At 42.1% G+C, this 23,719-nt stretch overlaps 1 protein-coding gene across 4 annotated transcripts in view; it reads right to left on the reverse strand.

Moving 5' to 3' along the window:
- Positions 1 to 18,006: 18,006 nt before the first annotated feature.
- Positions 18,007 to 23,719, reverse strand: part of PCNX1 (pecanex 1) — a 132,963-nt gene continuing 127,250 nt past the window's right edge. For all 4 annotated transcript variants that reach the window (XM_054567339.1, XM_054567337.1, XM_054567336.1 and 1 more), the window contains one exon: positions 18,007 to 23,665. In XM_054567339.1, coding sequence (XP_054423314.1) covers positions 23,525 to 23,665 — 141 coding nt within the window. In that variant the 3' untranslated portion in view covers positions 18,007 to 23,524. The remainder of the gene's footprint in view (positions 23,666 to 23,719) is intronic.

Raw genomic sequence — 23,719 nt, forward strand, 5'->3', positions numbered from 1 at the left:
GGTTCCCATTACCCCCTCCTCAGATTCAATAATCCACTAGGACAACTCACAGAACTCAGGAAAACACTCTACTTACATTTAGGTTTATCGTAAAGGATACAACTCAGGAACAGCCCCAGCGGAACGGAAAGATGGAAAGGGCAGGGGCAGGGTGCAGGGCGGGGTGTGCAGGGGGGCCCCATGCCCTCTCTGGGTGCCCCGCCCTCCCAGCACATCATGTATTCACCCACCAACCTGGAAGCGCTCCTAAACCCATCGGTTCAGGTTTTTAATGATTCATTCATTACACAGGCATGGTAGATTAAATCATCGGCTATTGGTCGTTGCCTGCAATCTCCGGCTCCTTTCCTCCCCGGGGGGCTGGGAGTGAGGGGCGGGCTGGAAAGTTCTAACCCCCAATCAGTGGTTGGCTTTTCTGGTGACTAGACTCAATCCTGAAGCTATCTACTCCACTTCCTTCCCCGCCCCCAGCCCCAACACTTTGAATCATTTCATTAGCATACGAGACAGGAAATTCCAAGGATTTTGAGGAACTCTGCGTCAGGAACTGGGACAAAGGCCCTATATTTATCTTGTCTTAAACCACAGCAGGTTAGTGCCAAGCCCTAAGTGTCTTGGGCCGAAAGGAAAGGAGATTTCTGTAGTCAAAACACAAGAGCGTGACGGTGCCAGGTGTCCTCCGTGTTCCAATCTCCTGTGTGGTTCAGTGAGCCTCCGGCTCACAGGACGTAGGTGGCACAGGGACCACCAGGTGTCCCAGATGCCAGGCTTTTTGCATAAACTGGAGAGAGGGCAGGGCAAGCTTCTGTTTTCATCCTTTCTCCTCCTGCCACTGGACAACTGCCGATGGAAAGAACAACAGAGTTCACCACGCTGATCCTGAGTGGAGGGGGAGGGAGGAGTCAGCGTCTGCCTCCTCTCCCTGTGTCGGTGGCAACATCTTCCAGAACCCAGCAGAGGGGCCATGACTTGAGCCTACCAGGTGGTCTCCGTGGTTGTGGGTAGAGACAAGAGGACTGTGAACACAGGGTGCTGTGTTTCCTGTTGTCGGTGGTGGCATGATTTCTTAGGGGCCTTTCCCTGTCTTGACTCAGGCTGAAAGGTACTCACACTAAGGGAAGTGGTGAAGCCATGGGCCAGTCTACATTTTAGAAATCTGACATTTGGGAACCTGCAGACATGAAGCGCCAGGGCCTTCTCATAAAGGTCTGATACACAAGTGCTAACCAGACAAGGAGCTGACGTGTCAACAAGTGTGGTGGACCTTCACGTAAAGCCTCAAACCACAAATGTTTTACCTCTATAATGTGTCGACTTCGTTCGGCATTTTTGTAAAGCACTACGTGAAACAATGGAACAATTGGTTTCTTTCTCTCCTCCCCCCAGTGACTACATGCGTTTTTTTATAATATGCCCATGCCATGTGGTCAGCTTGCAAGAAAGAATTCATTGGTGTGTCTGTTTGAGGGTTCTTAAGTGGAAGGCCTTATAGGAATGCAGAGTAGCTGTTCTTTTTGTATGTAACCACCAGGCCTCACCCCTCGCCAGGCACCCTGGTGGGAAGTACGTGGCCGCTGATGGTGGGGGAAGAGAGATGGCAGAGTGTCCTATGGAGGGTCCCGCAATGAGGAAATCTCGCCACCTCCCGACTGGACCCAGGATCTCCAGGGATAAAATAAAATTCAGGTTCCATGGGGGAAACCCAAAAGTCATCATTCTCCAATTCCCAGCCCTCCTGCCTCATCTCTCCAAATTTTCCATCACACTCAGCTCCCAGCTGAGCAGTATGGGTCTGAGTTCATCAGATGGCAACAGAAAGGGGCGTCTTTCCTGGCGCATCGAGAAGGGTTCCTGAGGGCCAACAGCCCCGTCTCTGACGCTGACTGCCCAGCTCGGATTCCAGCTCTGCTACTCACTAGCTGTGGCACTTGAGGCAAGTGCCTTCAGCCCTTGGGCTTCAGTTTTCTTCCAGCCTGAGTCTGTCAGGAGCCGGATGGCAACTCTGCCCTCCAGCCCAGGCAGGCCTCAAGGGAACTATGGGGCTGGGGTCTGGCCTCTCATCGCTCACCCCTTCCCCAGACCTCTTTGGGGTCTGTTAAGAAGGGCCAGAGGGAGACTGGAAGGTGGGAGGGAAGAGGGACAGCCCCTTACTTTCAGCATCGCTCTACCAAAAGCCCTTGGGGTTCTTGTCAGTCATAGCTGTTTTTCCCACTCTCCCAGGAGGGGCGCCCCACCTTAGGGGTCCGCAAGGCTCCAGGCAGAGCCCCCTCCTCAGAGGTCCAGGTTGTAGATCAGCAGGGCCCCTTCTCCAACCAACTGGGCGCTGAGAACCCCCACCTCTTCCCTTTGCTCTCCCCACCCCAGCAGGAGCTGTTTCCCGTAATAACCAGCCCTGCTCCTTCTGGGGTCTTTGTCCACTCTGTTTTCCCTCATCTGTTTAACCAAAGCTTCCTATTAAATCCTGTTCAACCATCTGGCATGGTTTCTACTTGTCTTAAAACAGTGTGATGGACCCCGCCCAGCCCCCACCCAGCAGGTCTACAGCACCTGGGCTCCTGCATGGAGGTGCTGGCTCTGGCAGTGCCCTCAAAGGAATGCCCAGGATGAGAAAAATCATTTTGAGTTAGAAGAACACCAGACACTCAGCTTCCTCCACGACAGCACATTCAGTGTGCCACTGTCTCTTGTCCCCTCGTGTCAAGGTGGAAGCAGGCAGGTTACTGTTTGTCCTCCACAGGTGGCCACCTGCTTGCTCCCCCCCACCCCAGGGAAAGGTCGAGTGGCTGCAGACACACAGAAGTTCCTCTCAGCTGTGAGGAGCACCACTTCCGACCCTAAGTGAAGTCTCTCAAGAGGCACAGTGAAACAACAGCAAAGAAGCACTTTGTACAACACAGTTTTTCGACAAGACGGGATGTTTAAGGGGCAATCTTGATATTTAGGTTTATGACCACAGGACCCATGCCTAAACTGAGGGAAGAACTCAATTGGGACAAATGTAAATAGATACAGGAGTCAAGTAATGAATGTGTGGATCTGGGAGGGTATAAGAAATTGTGTATAGACCACTGATTTGAATAGGTTCCATTTGAAATGTCAAGGGGCCCTGACCGGGAGGGCTCAGTGGGTTGGGCCTCGTCGCACAAAGCTAAAGGTCACTGGTTCGATTCCCAGTCAGGGCACATGCCTTGGTTGCGGGTTCAGTCCCCCCAGCGGGGTGCATATGGAAGGGAACCCATCAATGTTTCTCTCTCACATAGATGTTTCTTTCCCTCTCTTTCTCCCTCCTTTACTTTCTCTCTAAAATAATAAATAAATAAATAAATAAATAGAAAGAAAGAAAGAAATATTAGGGGATCACTTCGTAAATTATGATTGTCTAACCACTATGCTGCACACCTGTAACTGCTGTAAACTAATACTGAAAGTCAATTGTAATTTAAAAATAATGGTTTCATATACCTTTCTGAGTTTATCTCATTTTCAGATTAGAGTATTACCGGGTTTGACATTTTCTCATGAACCAGTGATGCCTACATAATTGTAAAATTACTTGGATTACTAAAATGTTCTTTACAAGACCTCTCTGTGTATTGATTTTAATAAATAAAATAAAGGTGGAACAAAAGGCTCCCGAGTCTTGTCATTACGTTATTTTTTGCTCCTCACACCTCTTCTGGACCACGCCTGTCAGGGAGACCAACCAACTGCACCCCAATACTCTGTCCACCCCGTCCCGAGCGTGGCTGAGCTCCTGCTGCCCTCTTGTGGCAGTTTTTGTGAAGGACAGTAGCCTCTGTTCCCTGTTCCCACTGTACATTGGTTTGCAGAGATGTGGGAGCTTTCCTGCCTCTGCTCTCATCATTTTCTTCATGAACAGAAGGAAAGTCCACTCCTCAACACACCACTGCCCTTTGTGAGGGTCCCACTGGCGCTGCATGGGAAGGGAATCTCTAACTGTCCGAGATCTCCCATCTTCATGTGCAGAGCAATCCAGGGAGATGGACAAGGGGCGCGAGTGTCGCCACTGATGTGGCAGGTAGGAGCGAGCTGGGTACTAACGCTGTCTCTGTACTTCAGAGTCTTCGGGGAAGAAGTTGTCACCTTTTGAGTTGGAGGTTTGGGTGTCTCTTGTGGAAGGAAATATACGAGCCCCGAGGCTAATTTAAAAAGCTCATTACATCACAGGGCTGTCTTGTCTTCCTGGCCCCACCGCCCACTGATGCTGCAGACTGAACCCCGGGCTCTGCCGGCCTCTCCCTCGGGTGTACGGTCCCCAGCTGTGAGCTCCATGAGGCCCAGCCCTCTCCTGTCCCTGCCGGTATCTAGCACAGGGCCGGGCACAAAGAAGGTATGCAGCGTTCTTGAACTGAAAGAATTCTATGCTGTGGGTCCCCATATCCTGTCAATTCTGCTTCCAGAAGTCGTTCTCTTATCTACAGCCCTCCTCTTCATTCCCAGGGTCAGCATAATGGATGCTGTGTGCCACCCAGACTTCCCGTCACGATGACAGACTCATTCCCCTTGATGGTTCAAAGCTAAGTCCCCCCCCACCCCCACCCCAGGAACTGCCCTCCTTCCAAATGAAGCCACGTACCCAAGATGAAGCCTCCTCCTGCGGGCAGCCCACATCCACTAAGGGGTGCAGGTGGCAGGGGCGCCGCCCGACCCTGCTCTCCAGCTGCGATAACTCGGAAGGAGCGCTGAAGCTCCCAAGGACGGGAGACCTCTGCTGCGGCCGCATCGCAGTCCGCCCTCCCCGGCCGCCCCAGCACGCGTCCTTCGCCCTTCGCCCCTCAGCGGACCCGTGTGCTGAAGAAAGACCGCAAGAGGCTGAGGACAACTGCTCGCCTCCTTGATAGCAGGTAAAGGGATTCTCATCTCCTTGAGCCAGAGGGCAGAAGCAGCTGAAGGCTGGGCCAGAACAAAACAGAAAGGGAACAGAGCTCCAGGGAAGACTGAATTCTCAACTTAACCATGCCAGGGTGCGGGCTCTGGCTGGGAACTTGGGACTTCAGACAGGATATCATGGCAGCTCTTGAGTTCCCTGTGTCACTGCCTGGTGCCTCTGTTGTAACGTGATGCTCTTGAGAGCCTTGAAGGCCCCGATTCCCCCAAACACTCGCCTGCCGATGTGACCCACTTCCTCCTGCTTGAAGACGATTCAAGGGCTGTTCATCCCCTTCATAATCTGCTCCCACCCCTTCTGGCTGCCTGGCCAATAACCGGCCAAGTCTCAATGCCAGCTGGTCAGGGAAGTGCTGGGTCCACTCAGGGAGGACAGGGGCCACATGTCAAAGGGGCTGTAAGACACTGGCAGTACACAGTACACACTGTGTGTACTGGCAGAAGCAAGGAGAACGTTTGTGGGACTGGATTCGGAGGGCGATGAACCAAGAGAAACATAGCATTAAGTTGGATAAGGAGAGTTTATCTCTGCAGCCAGTCCAGGATGTGGTGCACGCAGCCTTGTGACTTGGTGTACACAACATGGTAGACCTCATGGAGTTCAAGGCAGATGCTGAGGCTTATGTAAACCCGACTGGAGAATCTCAGTGTAGAGCCATAGGGCTCTGGAGCAAGCCCATGGTGTTTGCAACAGTGAACTGTCATTGGAAAACAGCTCCTGGTTTGCTGCTGGGCCTTGGGGGAGTGTTGGACCACATGACCCATCAGACATCAGCCATAAGTCTGAGTAGGCCCAACAGCAATCTGTCCTAAGACAGAAGTTGTACACAGGCATTAGACACAAGCAGGGACAGAGGGCGTAAGTGGGCTGCATGAACTGGCGGCCCAGACTCCCTCCTGTGTCATCCGCTACTATTGCTCAGGTGCCTCTTCCACAGCTCACACCCCTATGACCAAGGGGCTGGGGCTGTGTCCTTTATAACCAACTTCCGAAGACGAAAAAGGCCAAGTTTGGTTCACAGCGGGGCTGGGCTGGTATGTAGATGCAAGTTGAAAACGGATGCTGCCGCTATATCGCTTCTCTCAGGAGGCCTTTTAAGGCAGCGGTGAAAGGAGATAATTGCAAGGCAAAGATCAGGCTACCAAGTCACCCACTTTATTTGGGAAAAGAACGGGCCCAAGGCCAGAGTTAACATGAACCCATGGGAGTAGCAAATGGCTGGGCTAGCTGATCGGGGCCTAGAAGGGGAAGGTGAGGTCAGGGACAAGGGTAGAGACACATGGGTGGATCTGTGGGGGTGGGCATGGGGTAGAAAGGTCTTCGAACACATGTGAATGAACACCAGTGAGCATCCACTGTGGAAGAAGCACTCAGCAACCAAGCCATCCAAGCATCGTGGCCCGCTCATATCAGCCATCTTCTCCATAGCCACTCCGGTGCTGGCACAACGGGTGCGTGAAGGGAGTAGCCGTGGTGGCAGCAATGGGAGCCACACAATGGGACTCCGTTCACCAAGGCCCATCTAGCTGCCGATGGTGCCAAATGTTTAACCTGAGTGCTACAGAAACCGCTGCTGAGCCCTCGACACAGCATCTGTACCTCAAGAACAACCATCCACGTGATGGCAAGTTGTCTAGATTGGACCCTTCTCTCTAGATGGGACAGGTATTTATCTTGACCAAAACTGACCTCATACCTGTCCTAGGTATGAGCCTTGCCTTTCAGATTGCAGGGCTTCAGCGCTTTGATCATAGAGGGTTCACACAGTGTCAATCCACCGACACTGGACCCAGGTAGGCACTGAATTGGAACAAGGGACTTTACCACAAAGAGGAAGGAACGGTGGGTACATGGGATCCACTGGTCCTATCATGTGCTGTGGAAGCTGCTGGCCTGGTAGAACAATGAAGTAGCTGTTTCACAGAGTATGATATCCTGTGAGGATGGGAGATCATCCTTCATGATGCAGGATACATCCTAAATCAATGACCATTCGGGTGGTTCTGTAGCCCCAATAGGCAGAATGCATGAGGCAGGGAACCAACAGGTAGAAATGGGAATAGTCCCACTCAACATCTTTACTAATGATCCACTTGGGGAATCTGTGCTCCCTACCCCCACAGTTTTAGGCTCTGTGGGTCTAAAGAACCTGTTTCCAAAGACGGACAACTCCTACCAGCAAGAGTCCCATTCAACTTTAAAGCAATGGCGGTCACCCCGTTACTTTGGGTTCTTTGCACTCAGAGACCAGTGGGCACAGATAGAAGCCGTTATCACGTTGGAGACACGGGACCCAGATCATAAGGAAGAGGCAGGGCTGCTGCCACACAGCGGGAGCAGGAGAGAACACACCTGACATCCAGGTGATACACTGCGGTTTGTCTTGCTCACACCTTGCCTACCTTAAAGAAAAAAATGGTATGTTAGGTACAGAAGTCACTGCTTGAGATGGGCATGGTGGTCAGGGACTCAAGAGCTTTCAAGGGTGAGGGAGTCTGGGCATCCTAGCAGCAGGCCTGGAGGTAAAAGCAGGTAAGTCCCTTGATTAGCAGAGGTGCTAATAAAGGGGAAACATCTCACAAGGGGAGTAGAGGAGGGAGATAGGGGACATGGTGGCGCCCTGTCCAGATTGCACTTCAGGATGGAGGAAAGCGTCCCCCACGCTGCCATGAGCATCGCCCTCCCCAGTGAGTGTTCTCAGCATCTTGTTTTCATTCAGGACACCTTAGAAGAGCCCGGGCAGCTCCAGATCTACCTACAGATTTCAACTCAAGTCTCTGTTGTAACTGCATCCCAGTTCAATTTCTTCTCTGTTCAGTCGAGCATCTTGTGCTCCCTCACACATATTGCTGCTAAAAGCCCTCCCCAATAAACTTCCTGTACAAAATGTGAAAATATACTTGAAAGCACTGGAGAGCTGCTACAGTAACTACAATTTGAGGGGCCCAGATCCCAGAGGCAAGGGAGGCCTAGAGAGGTAAGGTTGTTATTTGGTGCCACATTGCCAACGTGAAAGCGGTGGCTGGGAGACTGAGAAGCTGAGAGGAGCTTCCGGACACAAGGCTAAGATGTTAGTAGTTAAAATTTAGGGCCCACCAAGGGTGAAACCCAGACTTTAAGTTCCGGTACCTAACAGGCAATGCCACAGGAATAAAGGTGATCTAGAAGTAGGCTGGTCTTCAGGAGACTGAAGTCAACCTTCTGACAGATCATTCCATTATTTTCATATATTTTTGCCAAAAGAAGAAGTAAATTGACTTGCACAACATGATAACATTTGGAGCCTCAATTATCTACATATTTTCATCTATTATTTTGTTTCATATAAAAAATAAGTGTGCAAACAAAAGGTAAAAACTGACTGAGAAACAAAGAGAACAAAAACCAGACACCCTGCCCCCCGCCCCTGCCACCACCACCACGAACGCACACAGATGTTCAGGAGATCCAGATATTGAAGTTATTAGACCTAAACTCCAAAATAATGATCGTTAACATGTTTAATTAAATAACAAGAGAAACCATCAATAGTTAACTGAAGTCTACATGAAAGAATCAGATGAGAATTCTGGAACTGAAAAATACCAAAACTAAAGTTAAAAACCGAACAGATCAGTTTAACAGAAGATTAGACATATATAAAGGGAGAAATAAATAAAACTGGGAGGTATGCAGAAGAAAATATTCACATTGAAACATGGAGAGACTAAAGATAGAAAATTCAGAAAAGAACATCAGAGATAAGAGATTTGGGAAAAGGTTTAGCGTATCTGTAATTGCAGTGTGAGAAGGAGAGAGAGACAACGTGGCAGAAGGAATATTTGAAGAGAAAATGGTCAAACCTCAAGAGATAATTAAATTTGACAAGATAAATACAAAAAGATACCCATAAACTAAATTCGGAAAACTACTAAAAATCAAAGACAAAAATAAAATCTTAAACATAACCAGAATAAAAAGCCATGTCTTTTTAATCAACTGGGGATTTTTTTTTATTATTGACTTTATTTTTCTTATTGATTTTAGGGGATGGGGGAGAGAGAGAGAGACACCGATGCGAGAGAGAAACATTGGTGGGTTGTTTCCCATACAGGCCCTGACCAGGAATCGAACCTGCAACCTTTGGGGTACTGGATGACGCTCCAACCAACTGAGCCACCCAGCCACAGCAAAAGCTACTGCCTTTTAAAAGAGCAGTAAGACTAAAAAGAAGCCCTGGAAGCCAGAAGACAATAAAATAATATTTTTGAAGTGCAAAAAGAAAGTAGTTGCCAATTCAGAACTCTATATTGCACCCAAAAAAATTTATAACAAAGGCATTTCACTCTAAGAAAAATAAAAACTAATGGAATTTGTTACTAACAGACCAAGAAACAGTAAAGGGAGCATTTTGGACAGAAGAAACAGTATCTATCCCAAATGAAAACATAAAAGTATAAAGATGTAGAAAGGAATAAAGAGCAATGGAAAGAGTAAGTTATGTGATGAAATTTAACTTAATACATGCCTTACTAAGTGATAATAATGTCTTTGAAGTTTAAATAAACAGAGTTGCAAATGCATGACAAAATAATACAAAAAATAAGTAGTACTGGGGCTAGTCCAGGAGGTAGTGAGGTACTGAGTAGACAAGTTGTAATTTCCATAACCACTAAAGGATCGTAATAAGAAATGTATGGGTAGCCATTTGCGACAACATGGGTGGGTCCTAGGAGTATCATGCTAGGTGAAGTAAGTCAGACAGCAAAGGGCAAAAGCCATACATTTCACTCACGTGTGGCATATAAAACAAAAAATAACAAATGAACAAACAAAACAAACTCACAGATTCAGAAACAGAATGGAGGTTGGATGGAGGATGGGAGGAGGGTGAAGGGGGTGAAGGGGGTCGAATACACAGTGACAGAGGAGAGCAGACCTTGGGTGGTGAGCGCACGATGGAACGTGCAGATGTTGTGCTATGAAGTTGAACACCCAAAACTTATATAATGTTATTAACCAATGTTACCCCAATAAATTCAATTTTTTGAAAAGATGTATGTGTAATAAACAAAGGGAAGGGTAAAATAACACGAATGACCTATTCAAAAATGTGGCAAGAAAGGACAGAAAAGATACACACAAGAGATGGGACAAAAAGGAAACAAAGAGTAAGATGGTAAATTTAAGCCAAAAATACCAGTAATTATCATAAGTGTAAATGGATGAAATACTCCAATTAAAAAACAATGTCAAAAATAAAAAATCCTAACTATATGGTGGTTTATAAGAGTACACCCTAAGTATAACAGAAAGCTTGAAAGTAAAAATGCATAAAGTTATATGACACAAACTTGTTAAGCTACACTAACATCAGATAAAGTAAACTTTAGGGCAAATAATACTAGAAATGAAGAGGGCATTTCACAATGATTAAAGGTGTCGGTTGGCAAAAGAAGTCTTTCAAATTTATATGCACCTAATAATGTAGACCCAAAGTATATAATTCAAAATGTGATATAACTAAAAAAGGAAATAAATCTATATAGACCAAAAAAAATCAGTAAGAATATACAGCATCTGAATAACATAACAAAATTGACTTAATTGATATATTTGGTATAGAAGACTTTCATACTGCAGCATGCATACACATTATTTTCCCAAGTGTCCATTGGAACATTTATCAAAACTGACAAAGTACTGAGCTAGAAAGCAAGGCTAAAGTAATTTCAAAGGATTAATATCATACAGAGTTTTTCTGACCATAGTTATTAAGCAATAGCTAGAAAATGGTAGCTAGAAAGTCACCAAGTATTCGAAAATTAATCATTATGGGTCTAATTAAGCCATGAGTCAAAGAAGAAGTCATAATAAAAATTAAGTAATTAGAAATCATAATGAAAATTGATGATTGGTAATAAAAATGTGACATACCAATTCTTGTTTGATGCAGTGGTTAAAGAGAAATGTATAGCCTTAAAATGAATACGAAAAATACAAAAGCTGAAAACCAAGGAGCTGAGTGTTTATCTCAAGAAGTCAGAAAATAAATGGCAAACTAAACCAGAAGAAAATAGAAAAAATAAATATAAATGGAAAAATAAAGTTAAGCCCTCACAAAAAAAACAAACAAAAACACCAAAAACATAAAACAAAGGAGGACCAAAGCCAGTTATCTTTGAAAAGATAATTTTTTGTTAAGCCTAATCAAGAAAGAGAAGGCAAAAGAATCAGTATTAGGAATGAAAGCAGGGACACCCCTGTAGGTGTCACAGATACCACAGAAGTAAAAAGAATATTAGGGCTTATCTTATGCCTATGACTCGGAAAATGAAAATAAGTTGGCCTGTAATGGTGACTCTCGTAGTGGAGTTTCCAGACCCTCAGGAGTGCCCAGAACCCTCTCCAGGAATCCATGAGATCAAAACTATTTTCTTGCCAATACTAATTCATCGTCTGCCTTTTCCACTGTATTAACCTTCACAATGTTTTGCAAAAGAAGTGGTGAGTAAACCAGCAGATGTCTTTTTTATTTAGCAGGAATTAAGGCCACAGTGCCAGACTGCTCTTGTAGCCACTGTGTTCTTCCCCACTATGGACTCACCAGGGGAAAAAAAAACCAAAACAGTTTCACTTAAGAATGTCCTTGATGAAAGAGTAAAATGTATTAATTTTATTAAATCTTGTTCCTCCAAGACACATTTTTAATATTCTGTGTGGCAAAATGGGAAGTATGCACAAAGCACTTCTTCAGCACATCAAAGTATAGTCTTTTTCAAAGAATAGCCCTTTTGTGACTGAGTTATGAGCTAAGCTAGTCACTTATTTTCATGGAATGCCATTTTTACTTGAAAGAATGATTAGAAGACAAACCATAGTTATTCAGACTTCAGCATTTTATATTTTCTCAAAAATGAAGTGAGCCTGTTGCTTCAAGAAAACAAAGAACAATATTTGTTACTGATAATAAAATTCGAGCCTTCAATCAAAAATTAGAATTTTAGAAAACTTGTATCTGCTACTGTGAGCTTTATAGCGTCCAGATAAAAATATATCTGATTAAACCAAAGTTGATATGAACAAATGTAATTTTTATATTATATAATAAAATTTGTCAATATTTGGGAGATCTACATAACTGAGGGAATGATTTCCTCCTAAGTAACCAATAAATGATCTTGTAAAATCACACACAGGTAAAAAAGATCCATTCCAAGTAAGGTAAACCAATGGATTTCAATGTAATCAGTACAAATGGGATTCTACATTGCAACTAATGTTTAAGAAACTACCACTTGTGCCCTAGCTGGTGTGGCTCAGTGGATTGAGTGCTGACCTGTGAACCAAAGGGCCACTGGTTTGATTCCCAGTCAGGGCACATGCCTGGGTTGCAGCCCATGTCCCTGGTAGGGGACACGTGAGAGGCAACCACACATTGATGTTTCTCTCCCTCTCTTTCTCCCTCCCTTCCCCTCTCTCTGAAAATAAATAAAAATCTTTTTAAATAATCTTAAAAAAAGAAACTACCACTTGTCAAATTTTAGTGATGTATCAAAGCAAGAATATCAACAACTATCTGAAAAGATTATTAAAATACTTCTCTTTTCCAACTATATGTATGAATATATGTATGAGGCTAGGTTTTCTTCATATGTTTCAACTAAAATAATATAATGCAACATATTGTATGTAGAAGACGACAGAAAGTTCAGATGTCATATAGTTTTTCACTGGCAAGCATTAAATAAAATTTTGACATGCAATGAGTTTATTATTTACTAATTCCCTTAGAACATCTTTAACATGTTGTTTTAATTGCTAATGCAATAAATATCAATAAATGTAAGCGAGATAAATTATTGAGGGGGGTCTCAATAATTTTTTAAAATGTAAAACTACTCAAAAACCTAAAAGTTGAGAACTGCAATCCTAGAAAAACTCAACTTACCAAAACTGACTTAAAAAGAATAGAAAATCTAGGAACTTCCAGCTGAGATGGAGGCATAGGTAGACACACTTTGCCTCCTGGCACAACCAACAGGACAACAAATTTAAAAACAAAACCAACCAGAACTGCCAGAAAATAGAACTGTATGGAAGTCTGACAACCAAGGAGTTAAAGAAGAAACATTCATCCAAACCAGTAGGAGGGGCGGAGACAGACAGCCCGGGCAGAGAGGACATGCGGCAAGGCGGCGGCTGGTGGACCCAACAGTCCTATATTTGCATGTGGATAAACCGGAGGAGCAGCTGGGGAGCAAGACAGATTACGCAATCCAGGGTTCCAGTGCAGGAAAAGAAAGCCTCAAAACCTCTGGGGGTAAAAACCTGTGGGGGTTGCGGTGGCAGGAGAAACTCCCAGACTAAAAGAAGAGTCCATTGGAGAGACCCACGAGGTCCCAGAACGTACACAAACCCACCCACCTGGGGAATCAGCACCAGAAGGGCCCAATTTGCTTGTGGATAGTAGGGGAAGTGACTGACAGCTGGCCAAGAGCTGAGCAAGCAGCATCATTTTCTCTTGGACCCCTCCTCCGGGCATAGTATCACAACGCAGCGACCTAAGTTGCCCCACTCAAGCAAATACCTAAGGCTCTACCCCTTACAACGTAACAGGTGTGCTGAGACAAAAAAAACACGGACCAAATGAAAGAACAAATCAAAACTCCAGAAAAAATACAACTAAGTGATGAAGAGATAGCCAACTTATCAGATGCACAGTTCAAAACACTGGTAATCTGGATGCTCCCAGAAATGGTTAAGTATGGTCGCAAAATGGAGGAAAAACTGAAGGATATGCAAAGATTTCACTTAATAAATAAAAATATACAGAGGACCAACAGTGGAGGGAAGGAAACCAGAACTCAGATCAACGATGTGGGGCAAAAGAAACACTCAACCAGAACTGAATGAAGAAACAAGAATTCAAAAAAGTGAGGAGAGGCTTAGGAACTTCTGGGGGCAACTTTAAACGTTCCAACATCCCAATCATAGGGGTGCCAGAAGGAGAGGAGGCAGAGCAAAAAATAGAAAACTTATTTGGAAAAATAACGGGGAACTCTCCCAATCTGGCTAAGGAAATAGACTTCCAGGAGATCCAGGAAGCTCAGAGAGTCCCAAAGAAGTTGGACCCAAGGAAGCACACACAAAGGCACATCATAATTAAGTTACCCAAGATTAAAGATGAGGAGAGAATCTTAAAAGCAGCAAGAGAAAAGGAGACAGTTACCTAGAGTTCCCATAAGACTGTCAGCTGATTTCTCAAGAGAAACTTTACAGGCAAGAAGGGTCTGGAAAGAAATATTCAAGTCTTGAAAGCCAAGGACTTACATCCAAGATTACTCAACGCAGCAAAGCTATCATTTAGAATGGGAGGGCAGATAAAGTGCTTCCCAGATAAGGTCAAGTCAAAGGAGTTCATCATTCCAAGACCTTATTAGATGAAATGTTAGAGGAACTTATTTAAGAAAAAGATCAAAACTATGAACAGTAAAATGATAACGAACTCACAACTATTGACAACTGAACCTAAAAACAAAAACAAACAAACTAAACAAACAACTAGAACCGGAACAGAAACACAGAAATGGAGATCACGTAGAGGGAGTGGGGTAGGGGAAAATGTACAGGGAATAAGCAGCATAAATGGTAGGTACAAAATAGAGGAATGTTAAGAACAGTATAGGAAACGGAGAAACCAAGGAACTTATGTGTATGACCCATGGACACGAACTAAGAGGGGGAGAGAATGCTGGTAGGAGGCAGGGGTGCAGGGTGGAGGAGAATAAAGGGAAGAAAAAAGTGGGACAACCGTTATAGCATAATCAATAAAATATACCTTATAGTAAGTAAAAATAACTGTAAAGAAAAGAGAGAAAATCTGAATAGTCCTTTTGAAACGGAATCCATATTTAAAAGCCTCCTAAAGATCACTCCAGGTCCAGATGATTTTACTGGCGAATTTTTTCCCAGTAAATAATTTACATGGAGAAAAGCAGAAGTGTCATGAGATGCAAAGGCAGCCCGAGATAGAGAGCAAACATCTGGCTCTATGTCCCTGACCTCTGTTTCTGCGGACCTCTGTTCTAGGTCTGCTACATGAATTCTAAATGAAACACCTTATTTCTTAAGTGATCCAAGTCTCTCTTTCTTGAAAATAATACTCAAGTTTTGGAAATCTATGTAGCAATCTATTGCCGACCTGTGGTCTACTCCTTGGACACAGACACAATTTGGGGAACGGAACGGACTCCAGCTTCCTAGCTAGGCTCTGATTTGTAAGCCAGTCACCTTGATTGCGTTTCTCCTGTCAGTGACTAGTTTAGAAAAATCAGGACTTCGGGACAAGTTAAGGATCTTGCATATGTCAAATCTTATATTAATGAAATGCAAGGAATAATATGCTGAGGCTTCTGAAAAATTTTAACACTCAAGAGAGGTAACAGGAAGCATTTTTTCCCCCGAATGATGGTGTATATATAATAAGGTCCAGAAATAGACACCCAGCTCCAGTCTGAAAAGAAAGGGAGGGAAGAGTTGAGAAAATTACATACATACAGACCTGGAGTAACATGAATAAACCAATCCTGAAAACCCAGCCTATCTCTGAGTCAATTTCCTTTGAATTGGGTTTTATCTTTCTTGTAACTACAAACATCCCAAGTAAATTAATATTTCAGAACTATTTTAAAACACATTTCATACTGCCATTTTACAAAGTCACTCCCAAAGTTATAAGCTAGGCAAATCTGCATTTTGTCTAAAGAAAGATGCACCTTACTTTAGACATTTGTGCTCCACGGTGGATCCCCACTGGGATGTTTGTCGCATACCGTATTATAAACTGGGGGGTGGTGGCTGGTGTGTGAGCAAACCCATTACGACAGTACAGTTGACTGCTGAACAACATAGTGGTTAGAGACGCCAACTCCTATGCAGTCGAAAATCCACGTATAAGTTTGTACTCCCCCAAAACTTCAGTTGTCCCTTGTTGTCTGTAGGGAATTGGTTCCGAGATTCATAGATGCTTAAGTTCCTTTTATAAAATAGGGTAGAACGATGTGTGTAGTCAGCCCTCCACTTTCATGGATCCACAACCAATCCACTGTTGGTTGAATCTGCAGGTGTAAAACCAGGAATACGGAGGGCTGATTACAGATTTATTGAACAAAAATCCACTTAAAAGTGGACCTATGTAGTTCTTACCTATTTTGCTCAAGGGTCAACTGTATTATGAACACAGAGACACTACTTGGCATCTGCTTAAATTCATGCTGTCCTGGGATGTTGTATCTGATAAAGACAGGTCAAGGGCACGTGCTGCAGGGTGGGTCTGGAGACCTGGCATATTCTTCAATGGACTGGTTATTATGTATTCACAGTGTTCTCGGGAATAAATAGGAACCGTGGACCAAAGAATTACTTTTCCTTTCAGGGACAATTTACTGGGCAACTAACACTGAATGATTAATCTTAAAAGACTTCCAGAGAAGATGGAGTCATCTCTAGCCACCTGTTAATGTATATCCTGAGAAATTACAGAACAACCTAGGGATCTTCTTGCACCAAATTACATTTCCCCCAAGTATGAAGTTTAATTATATTTCGTTTCCTTTAATAAGCACATATGAAGGGGGGGAGAAGGCAACCTATTTTGTGAGATTCATAGCCTACAGGTTAGCAAAACATGTTTGGAGGCTCTGGGAGGAAAAATCTTAAGGGAACTGTACTTTAAAAGTAACAAAGAGGTTTTATGGGACCCAAATTTCACATCAATGTCCTTTTGAATCTCTGGCTCACATAGACAGAGAATTCCTTCTTTTGAACATGTTTCATTTAACCAACATATTTCCTGTCACTAAAAAGAAAAAATATTGTCCTTTAAGACTAAATACCACTCCTTTTCCAGTTGTGCCACAAGGTGATCCTGGGCAGGAAGAGAGCATATCATTTGGGACTCTGGGTTGTAATAGTTAAAAATGACTCACTAAGGCTTAACACATGATTTAATCAATAGTATGTCTTATTTTAAGTCAGCTTGCCTTTATTATATAGCAAATCAGCGGGTTAGTACCCATGCCAAGCTAGCATTTGCCTGATTTTGATGACTATGACCTAAATGTTCTTTCCTTTTTGAGTAATTAGTGTACATACAAGGCTTGTCTGGGAAAAGCCGTCATTGTTAACATCACCAGAACGGTTTGCGCGACATTGATGTAACCTGGCAGCCAAGGAGAGTGGACTGCAATGTGCGTATGTGCACAATAACAACTTCACTGAACTAGTCAGTGGGGGGGTGGGGGGATTGGCAGACGCCGTCAAGTGAGCATGTGTGCTGTGTGGCCGTCATATTCAAAAAGACTAAGCCAAGAAAGAAACGAACCTGCATCAAATTTTGCGTTAAGCTTGCACATTCCTCCACGGAAACTACTTGGATGATTCAGAAGGCCGCAGCTATGGGCAACCGGTGATAGACAGCTTCATCACAGCAATGCACCTGCTCACGCATCACCTCCGGTGACTCAGCCCCCCTACAGCCGATTCGGCACCCTGCAACTTCTGGCTTGTCCCAAAACTAAAGTCACCTTTGAAAGGAAAGAGATTTCAGACGGTCGATGATTCAAGAAAATACGACAGGGCAGCTGATGGCAACTGGGAGAACTGTGTGAGGTCCCAAGGTGCCTACTTAGAAGGGGACTGAGGCATCATTGTCCTATGTACAATGTTTCTTGTATCTTGTACCTTCTTCAATAAATGCCTCTATTTTTCATAGTACATGGCTGGATATCTTCTGGACAGATCTCATAAATGTATTTTTATCATCCTACATGCTCCACCTAATATTTTACTGTTAATATGACACAGATAAGTTCCAAAGATGTAAATGACAGCCTTTCTACCAACCATAGATATCCTTTTAATACAAAATGTGTACATTTCTATTGTAAGATGAATTGTATGTTTACAGGCCAAAAATTGTCTCAAATGATTATTTCAGAAGCAAATACATGTTTTTGAAATATTCTATGCAGAGCTTAATATGGCTCACCCTAATTTTTCTTAATTTGACAAAAATGGACAGAAGGCAAAATGAAAAAATTTTATTTCCTCAGTGTTTATCCACTGTCAATGCTGTATTTTTGATGCAATATATTTGCAAAGATAAAAGAAACAACTCAGCCTTTATTTTCCATTTTCAACAACTACAATATTTACAAAATTTAGAATAACACACACACACACACACACACTCACACGTGAGTACATATACTCTTATCTCTGATTTATACTGAATGCTGGTAGAGGCAGTGAAGCCTTTCGGAGCCCATGATCAGAAAAGAGAAAACCGCTTCCTGTCCTCACATCCCCCGGCCTAGCATCCCTGTCAGTATCTTCCCTTCCATTTCCTCATGCAGAGCTCATTGCCAGGCTTGTACAGGGTTAAGGTAGTCTGTTTTTACAATTTATTTTAACTACAAGTTTTTAAAAAGCATAAGCAGACATCATTTTGCCCCCATTTCTATTATTTTGGTTGTAGAATCAGGCTTCATAATATAATCTTGTTTAACCACGATTACACCGAACCCAAGAGCTACGTGGGGCAGCATCTCCTTCTCTATTGCTTCTCCGCTGGGAATTCCAGATTATCAGCCCATCTGTGCTAGGAACGCCTTGGGTAGTCATCCTTATCACAATCTTGGATTATCTTTGTTCCTTATCTAGCATGGCTTCACTGAGTCATAAATTGTCAGGTATGGAACTGAGGCATAGGGAAAAAAAGTATAACCCTATAAAATATGTTTGAGTCTTAGAATAGAATTGTCATATAACCCAGTGATGACAATCAGCTCTGGTTCCCCCCAAGAGTGTCATGTTGCTTTCACAAAATGGCAGATCATGAAGTTCAGCTCACAAACAGAACTTATTTACTCTATTCCAGAAAGAATAGGTGGCTGATAAGCAATTACGAGAAATTCTTATCACACATGACTTTTATAGATGATACTGATGAGGTGATTCAAAGCAGAAAATATACTTGTTTTAAGCAAAATTAATGCTCCAGTCACACACCTACCATATCTATTTGTATAATAAATCCCTTCTCACACTTCTTATGTAAAGATTTAACAAGGTAAAAATGAGAAGATCTAGATGTGTTTATCAGCTAGGTTTTTTTTAAAAGAGAAACAAAGGCTGGTTTTCTAATATTAAAAAACCCCACTATACATATCCAACATATTAAAATTTATGCTGCACAAATACATGGTACTAATTTTCCTTTTTCTCCAGATCAATAAAACTCAATTTCTACATATGACTGAAAAAGAAACGTCAAAATTCATTAACAGGTTCTGAGTATCATCTTAGCCTTGATTGGCGTTGTCTCCACTCTTCTTGAAATTAAAGGAAAAGCCTCTAAATAAAAAATGGATGTTTTATACTTAATTTGAATAATGTATCCTATCAAAAAAAAAAGTCTTTGATTGGGTCTGTGTCCAGGCAAAGTAATTTTATGTTATCACATTACATTATTAAAAAACCCCCCACAAACCTATGAATACTGAAGCCTTAAAAAAAGGGGAGGAGGCTTTGTCCATACTCATGAAAAAGTAATGAAAATAAACACAAAAGCAATCACCAACCTGGGCTGGAGTTCAGTTTAGTAAATACAAGCTCAAAGAATTCTCACTCAAAAAATCAGTAAGTTATCTTTTTTCCTCAAGTTAGATATTTAGGAGGAAGGATTTTTGAAAGTTAACTAAAAGCAAAAGATGATTTCAGACTCTGGGCAAATCCCAAACTTAAAAGACCCAGTTCTGGATGAATGACTCAATGCAGCAATCCCCTAAATGAAAAATTCCTAGAGGCAGAGGATGCTGCTCAGAAGCAAAGTGGGATTTAAGGGTAGTCTACCCTTGTTTAGATTTAAGGCTGTTTTTTTAATATTTTGATATGAAATGTAAAAATAAACCAACCCAGGAAGAAAGATGCCATTGTCTTAATGAGATGTAGTTTCCTACATAAAAACTTGTACAGTATTTTGTTTTTTCAAAGGATTTTATTTATTTTTAGAGAGATGAAGAGGGAGGGAGAAAAAGGGGGAGAGAAACATTGATGTGTGAGAGACTCGACTGGTTTCCTCTCGTATGCCCCCTACCGGGGACCTGGCCCGCAACCCAGGCATGTGCCTGGACTGGCAGTCGAACCAGTGACCCTTTGGTTCGCAGGCCAGCGCTCAATCCACTGAGCCACACCAGCCAGGGCGATACGGTGTTTTCACTGTCTGACATTTAGTACACAGTAATTTTCTGTATCTCACTCACTGTTCTACTTCTGTTTCAAAGATTAGTAGAAGTTTCTCAGATAAACTTGAACTATTTTTAAAAATACTTCAAACCTAATGGAAGTTAATCTCCCAGTAATGAAAACCCAAAGAAGGCAGACCACTGATGAAGTCTGTTCACTACTTTCCTGAAAGGTAACTAATCTCTTACCATAATAAACAGCCTCACCACCTACTCTCCCAAGTCCCTTAAATATCAACCTATTAATCTAGAGTCTTAAAAAATTAAGTTTTTTAGAAAAAAAATGACCACTTAAAGTTCTGTCAAGTATTAAAAATGGTGTAAAAAGAGGATTCACACCAAGTTACAGGCAGGAAGATTAACCAAAAGCTTAATTCTGAGTTACAAAATTATTTTTGCCATTGAATGAGAAGAAACAGGAGGAGAAGCCAACAATTTATATACATTCTAGGACTCCCTCTCAAAGTGGAAGAAAAATTAAATCAAATTAACAAAAGAAGCCAGATATTAATGAAACTCTATTTAAAAGAAATAAAATGCTAGTTTTTTAATTACATATTTTACTTTCAATTTATGGAACTCTGAAAGTTTTGGCAATTTTCAACTAAAGAAACTAATGTACACATGCATGTATACTTGAGTCTTTCACACTAATAAAAAGTGAAGCAGGGAGTCGGAACAAATAGCTTGCTATTCTGGAGGTCAGTAGAGTAAGACATGTATGATCAATTTAAGTACGTCTATTTCTAAATAATAATTTAGGTCAAATTATTGTTAAGACACAAACTTTTCTTTTAATTATCACAATTTCCCTTGATGTAATTATTAGAAAAGTATTATAATTTTTAAAAGACTATTGGTTTTAGGCTTAAAAAATAAAAACAGGGTTCCTAATTCATGAAACTTCACTACAGGGATATGTGGTAACAAAATTCAACTTGTTTTAATAAAAATGTCCACTAGTTGCTTCCCCAAATCAAGACCCAATACATATATTCCATATAAAGTCTAGTCTGGCATCTGAAACCTGACTGCTGGAGTGTGTGATGTGTTCAACAATTGGGTGTAGGAGGTAGAGGGCCAGGAATAAAAATAACTCTAGCCCTTCTGATCGAATCATCTGAAATTCAGATTTTTTTTTCCTATGTGGGAAAATGAATTATTTTCTACTTCAGACTAAAAAGGCTCCCCTTGCCCTCTCAAGACAATGACCATAAAGAGGTCGCATTCATTTCTGGAAGGGAACAAGCAGCAGGAGCACAATTCCTTTGAGAAGATTTTAAATATCATATATTCAGTTTCAGAAGAAAAAGAAAAAGCCTGAATCTTAATGGCATACTATAAATTTGTCAGAAAGAGGCAAATACAGAATATAACGACAGTATCAGGAAAATACATTTTGACTGGTCAATTTAGAAAGGGCACCTTTGTGTAAAGGTTCAGAAAAATCACTTGACAAATGTTTTTAAACAGTAAATTTTGCAAAGTGTGAAGTCTAGAAATGTCAACAAAAGGCACACTGGGTTCTGAATAACCACAAAAATTTTAAATTATAAAAAAAGAGAAATAAATAGGTTTTGAGTGGAAATATAGTAAGATGCTGTATATTAACTATTTAATTCCTTGGTTTTCATTCCTTCCACTGAGGTGTTGCGCTACACTGCATAATATATACCAGAGTCAGTAGAAAAACAGCTTCTCTCTTCTGTCACCTCATCAGAAAGATACTTTTAACCCAATCTGACCAATACAGTAGCCACTGGGCACGTGTAGCTAGCTAGTACTTGAAATATGGCTAGTGTCACGTGCTGAAAAAGTAATACTTTGGATATATTAAATTAAGTAAAATGTTTGATGAAGGTCAATTTGACCTCTGTTGCCATTCAGGAGGCAGAGACATGGTGGCTCCTAAATGCTGGGAGGAAACGAGTAGTCTTCTTTTTCACTTACCAAGGTCACGCTTTCTGAAGGATTTTAACAATGCCAACAGTTGACAAATATAAATTGCAGTTCCCACCTAGCCCAATTGTAAATCTGGGTTGTATATTTCCCTGAACACATGCATTAAAAAAAAAAATTTAAGTTATGAGACAACATATGAATTAAGTCAACTTCACAGTAATAAATATTTCAAATTACAGGTAAACGCTATAAATTACAGGAAAATTCAAGTAATAGAAAAAAGAGAAAGAGAAATAAAAGACAAAGTTATTAGAGGGCTATAACAATAAGAACTGCACCATTTGGATAATTCTGTTTGAAAAAAATTTTACTTGATTAACTAAACTGCATATGAGTAACTTCAGGAGCTAAGAACTCTTCAAATAAAAGGTAATCAATCCTTTCTTTAAATTCCTGGACATTCATCTTCTTCTTTGAAAAGCACAAGTATTTTCTTCCCAGGACAGGCCCCCGCAGAGCTGGCCCCGCATGGAGAGTGGCAGGGGGCCTGGGCGCTCCTCGCGGGAGCCCACCTGCGTCTGCGGTGGGGTCACAGGACTCGTTCACGGACGTTGGCTCCGGGAAACGCCAATGACGAAGCTCTGTCTCTCGAGATTTAGTATTCACTTTAAAAAAAGCATCCAATGTACTGGCATGAAGTACAGACTACCAACAGAAAAATGGGCAGCGCAGTTCCTGTTATGTATGTTTATAAGGAAAGGGAAGGGGTTAATCCCAAAGGCAATTTAAATAATGGTATTTTATTTTTATATATAAATAAATGTTCTGAGAAACCTCAGACTTTAGTGCATTGTCGTAAAAAATTAGTGCAGTTTTTTTTTTCATTAAAATTTTTAGCGCTCAAGGAATAAGATAAATCTATGTCTGTTCATAGTCTCTTTCACTGTACATTAAACTTTTATACTGCTATATGTCAAACAGAAGGTTTCTACACTGGTCTGTTTTTAAAAATCAAGGTAAATGGATTTCATGTTCTATGACAAAACATGGCAATTATTTTTGGCAAAGAAAATAGAAAAATAAGAGATCATAGTTTAGAAATCAAGAGTTTGTTGATTTAAAGCATAGGCAATGCATAGGGAAAAAACTTTTTAAAAGGATGTATTTTAACAGAAATTTATCCTTCATGCAAAATGTTTTCTCGGCAGCTAACTTAAAAAAAATATTTCAGCTTTATTTAGGGACGAAGATAGTGACAGAAGTCAGGGTGCAGGGCAAAGGAGAGGCGCTTAACCAAGCCCACTCTGCGTTCAAGTCTCTCCTCTACAGGACCAAACGACACCTGCGGGCATCTTCTGCTCTCTCCTCTCTCCTTCCAACGTCTTGGAATCGAGAGGGAAAAGAAATGTAGTTATGAAATGCTGGCTCACACTTCAGCGCCAAGCTCTAGGACCCCAGTTTCAACCACAGTCACATATTTATCGTCAATCTGGACCAGGAGCACTGACTTGTCGATGTGGGATCTCGTGGCTGGATCTCTGCTGCAAGGCACCCATCGGTGAATCACCTAGTGATTCAGAATGAAACAGCAAGTTAGTGGCAGAGACCTTGAATGCACTCA

Source organism: Pteronotus mesoamericanus, unplaced genomic scaffold, assembly GCF_021234165.1.
Source record: "Pteronotus mesoamericanus isolate MK-2021 breed Mesoamerican mustached bat unplaced genomic scaffold, CSHL_Meso_final contig_182, whole genome shotgun sequence".
NCBI lineage: Eukaryota > Metazoa > Chordata > Mammalia > Chiroptera > Mormoopidae > Pteronotus > Pteronotus mesoamericanus.